The sequence below is a fragment of the Pundamilia nyererei genome, unplaced genomic scaffold (genome assembly GCF_000239375.1).
Source record: "Pundamilia nyererei isolate P.nyererei 1_Seehausen unplaced genomic scaffold, PunNye1.0 scaffold00223, whole genome shotgun sequence".
NCBI classification, from domain to species: domain Eukaryota; kingdom Metazoa; phylum Chordata; class Actinopteri; order Cichliformes; family Cichlidae; genus Pundamilia; species Pundamilia nyererei.
This window is the reverse complement of record NW_005187624.1, coordinates 2147-6649: the sequence shown is the minus strand read 5'-3', so window position 1 is coordinate 6649 and position 4503 is coordinate 2147. Positions and strand designations below refer to the sequence as shown.

General features: G+C 41.5%; 1 protein-coding gene across 1 annotated transcript; it reads left to right on the top strand.

Moving 5' to 3' along the window:
* mfsd1l (major facilitator superfamily domain containing 1-like) lies at positions 1 to 3452 on the top strand (the record flags this gene model as incomplete). The annotated part of the gene is made up of 12 exons (XM_013914769.1): positions 1 to 108; positions 204 to 313; positions 397 to 452; positions 555 to 698; positions 796 to 954; positions 1036 to 1151; positions 1291 to 1391; positions 1579 to 1690; positions 1921 to 2058; positions 2197 to 2336; positions 3130 to 3241; positions 3338 to 3452. Coding segments are annotated over 12 exons (1380 nt in total), but the record flags the coding sequence as incomplete, so codon positions are not given.
* Between the last annotated feature and the right edge of the window lie 1051 nt (positions 3453 to 4503).

Below are 4503 nucleotides of genomic sequence, written 5' to 3'. Positions count from 1 at the left end.
CTTGCAGCATACTATCGCTTTGTGGTGCTCTTCTTTAACTGTCTGCTGACCTTTGGGTCCTACTTTTGCTTCGACATTCCCAGTGTGTTACAGGATCAGTTCCAAGGGGTGAGCAAGAGGCAGCGCTGCTTACAGATCGCATCAATATTGCACGACTTGATTATCAGGAGGGAAAGACTGATGTTGTTTTTAATGTTTGACAGAACCTGACGTGTCCCAATGCGACGGTGATCAATGGGACAGTGGACTGTGTGGAGGGACTGGGGATGACCCCTCAGCAGTACAATCTTCTCTATGCCATCTATGCTTGGACGTAAGCACGTTAATGCATTGATTTCACTGTGAAAATGCAGAAAAGTGGCTTATCAATGAGAAGCTTCTCTCTGTTATCAACAGGAATGCAGTAGTGGTGATCCTGGCTGGATTCCTGATTGACAAATTAGGAAATCGCTGTAAGTTTTGTTTTATGTTTTCTCTCTGCATGGTCTGCAGTTGTTTTTAATCTACTGACAGTAAAATGATGGTACAACCATTTCTTTTGCTCCTCTTTGCAGTCGGTGTGTTTCTCTTCTCTTTTCTCTGTGTTTTGGGCTCATCACTGTTTGCTCTCGGCTCCCACTTCAAGGGATCTCCCTACTTGCTGCCACTAATGCTCACCGGCCGTCTGCTGTTTGGATCAGGCAATGGATCTCTGACTAGTAAGTTGTCTTCATGGATATAAACAAATATTCTCTGCAGCATCGCATTTGAGGAGCATTTCTTAACCGCTCAGTTACCTTTCTCCTTCTTCATTAGTTGTTCAGAAACGCATCACAACCTTCTGGTTCAAAGGGAAGGAGTTGGCTTTGGCTTTCGGCCTGACCGTGGCCTTCTCGCGGCTGGGCTCGGTGTTGAACTTCTTCCTCACGCAGAAGTTTGAAGAAAAATATGGCATGCAGTGGACACTCTGGGGTGGTAGGTGACGAATGCGAAGAAATCTCAAGGATTATGGTGTGGTGCCATGTGACCTGGGTTTCTCATGTTATTGTTTCTTAGGTGCACTGTTGTGTGTGCTGGGCTTCACTTCCGCTGTCATTGTCAGCACCTTGGACAAGATTGGAGTGAGACAGCTGGGTCTCGATGGAGCCATCCAAGAAGAGTCTCGCAAAGTGGTACGATCAATATCCTTTAATAAAAAAAAAAACATGCATACATAACACTGAAGATTAAAACCTTAATTTTTCAGTATTATGGACACACTAGTGATCTGTGTGTGGAGCATCATTTATTGTTGTGTGTTTTTATGTGTAGAGGATTCAGGATGTGAAGCTCCTGTCAGTAAGATACTGGCTGCTGGTTCTCACCATCATGTTCTTCTACAACGGCATCTTCCCCTTCATTGCTGATGCAAGGTAGAGTTCTCAACATAAAGTGTGAGCATAAAGACTTGTACATGCAGAGCTGCTTTCAGAGTCATCCGTGAAACTTAAACCTGCATTCCTCTAAATACAACAGCACGTATTGCAAGTGCAAGTGATACTAGTGTCACAAACATTTACATCTGTCTTCTTCTTTTTCCTTTTTTTTTCCATATCCCAGCAAGTTCATCCAGGATAAGTACAGCTACTACAGCCAGGAGGAGGCAGCTTATATTGTGGGAGCAGTCTATGACAGCTTAGTGGTCCTCTCAGCCATCGTGGGCATTCTCATTGTACGTATCTTTAATTTAAACCCAAATCTTATTCCTGTCTTCAATTAAATTTTTTTCATACTGCACCAGATCAAAACAACTGTCCCTGTAGGGTGCTTTATATGGTATGCTAAGACCCCCCATGAGCAAGGACTTTGTGACAGTGGGAAGAAAAACTCCCTTTTAATAGGAATAAACCTTCATCAGGTACAGGAGGAATCTTGAAACACTCTCGCTGTCATGCGTTTCAGGATTATGTGGGTCTGCGGGGAGTTTTTGCATTGGCGAGCGCCGTCTTCACACTGCCCGTGTTTGGACTCCTGGCTTTCACTTTTGTCCCTCCTCTGGTTTCAACCATATGGCTGGGAGTCACCTACTCCTTTGCTGCTGTGAGTGCGGATTTTTTTTTTTTAATTCATTTTTGATAAATAAAATCTTAGACGTCAGAGTTAAAATGGTAAATTATTACAATGAATTAATGTATTTTCTAGTATGTTAAACTTGTTGCTGCCTGTGTGGCATTCCAGGCCAGCATGTGGCCGTCTATTCCCCTTGTCATACCTCAGGCAACTCTGGGAACTGCCACCGGCCTGGCCACCTCCGTACAGATGTTTGGGGTCGGGATCTCCAATCTCATTGTTGGACAGATACTAGGCACCAAGTCCAGGTGGGGAGAACCTGACATTAGAATCTCATTGCAGTGCACTTGTTTAGAAGGTACCATGAAAGCTGCAGCAATCGCTTCAGAGTGTCGGGTCAGAACATTTGTTAATGTTCACATGAGTGTGGAACAAAACAGCAGAGTCCAAGTTGTTGTTCTTCATATTTAAAATTGAGAAGTGTGTGTGTGTGTGTGTGTGCGCGTGTGTGTGTACAAAGCATAATAATGCAAACCAGTTACACTTCAAATTACATCATACACATAAAGATACAGCTGAGCTGCACTCAAATGCAGTATATAAATAAATAAGCTGGCATATTACTTCAGACTCGTTATGTAAACCTAAAGTCGGATAATATGAATTAACACACCACATACAGCTATGCAATGAAAGCAACTTCACACTATTTAACATCCAGTACACAGAGCACAGAAACAACAAATCTCTCTGCTAGAAGCTAGTCAGTAATAAAATCTGTTATGTTAGCGAACTGCCACTTATGCAGAACCTCATTTAAACAGAAGCACAAAGAACTGCTCATATGTCATCAAACATGCTAAACATGGCTAAACAAAAACATGACTAAGTGAAGTACATCTTTAAACATATGGTCTCATGAGCACACGCACTGTCAGTTGTTTAGCTGCTGTTTGTCTCTGAGATGAAGCTGCCCACATGCACACCTATGGTGCATTCAAGGGTACATGGGAAATCCCACACACAACTCTACCTTTTTGTACAGCACTAATTGTCCTTCCAGTCTTGTTTAGCTCTGCAGTTTCTCCATTTGTGTTGCAGTGAAACTAAGATCCCGCTGTGGCGTTGGCAGAGGATGATGATCTTCATGTTGGCCAACACCATCAGCTGCATTGTGACCTCAGTGCTGCTTAACGTTGTTGATCACAGACAGGTCAGACATCTGAGGTTACCTCATTTGGTTACCTCATGACTTTATTTTCTCGAAACACTATCAGCAGAAAGTTAATGATGCCCCCCACCCTTACAGGACGGGATCCTCAACAAGACAACAAGAAGTCAGGGCAGGCACAAGAAGGCTCCAAGAACTCGGGCGCAGAGAAACTTGAAGTGAAAGCCGCTCACCCAGGCAGAGGAGAGGAAGAGCCAAATGAACAGAAAGGACACTTTCTTTAGTAAAGTAGAAGTACAGATACCTGGGTTAAAATAAAATACTCAATTAAAAGTTGAACTACTGAAGCAAATTTTTTACCTAAGCAAGAGAGAAAAAGTACAGGCTCTGAAATGTACTCAAAGTAGGCAAGTAAAAAGTTCTTGAAGGACAATTCTACTGAATTGTCCTTCAAGAACTGTTAAAATGACAATCAATCTAATTGAAACAGCTGCATGTTACAGATGTGGCCTCAAAGATTTGTAGTTTAGATTTAAAAGCACTTAATGTAATGAACTCAGTCATTTTCCATTCGTTCTGCAGTTTGTTCCAAGCTAAGGGTGCTAAATGAACAAAAGCTCTCTTACCAAATTCAGTTTGGGCAAATATACCATTTATACTGTCTTTACACTAGACAGTATAATGTTGGAATTCAGTGAATGAATCTAAGCATCACTACTATAAAGGGACTGAGTAAGGTGCTGCTGAAATGGTGGTCAGCAGTATTTCTCATGTCAGAGATAACAGAACTACCATTAAAGTCAACCTCAGGTCCTTGGTCGCCTCCCTGACTGAGATACTTCTTGCAAGAAAAGCATGTGAAGAGTCCTGCCAAATCAAAAGGTCTTCTACTTCAATGTTCTTTAAGTCAAAGTGTTCCTGAATGCTTCTGAAGTCATTTTGTAAGCGTGGATTTTCTTTGATGTCATGTTATTCGTCTTCACATGCAGTGAATGAGTAACTACCATCTACTTAGGTATGTGTCTGCTTGTTTGTTTGTTTTTAAGCAATATTTAACTCATTACCACAGGTTGATTTCACTCAGGTTATTAAATGACAGATTTTCATTTATTTGACTTTATCTACAGGACATAAGTAGATAATTCAATTTTAAAACACATTTTATCTCTGCTGAAATAGCTATAATAACTACTGCCATGAATAACTGTGTGGACATTACTGCTGTTACTAAATCATGTTATATACACTGAACAAAAATATAAACGCAACACTTTTGTTTTTGCTCCCATTCCCCATGGGATGGA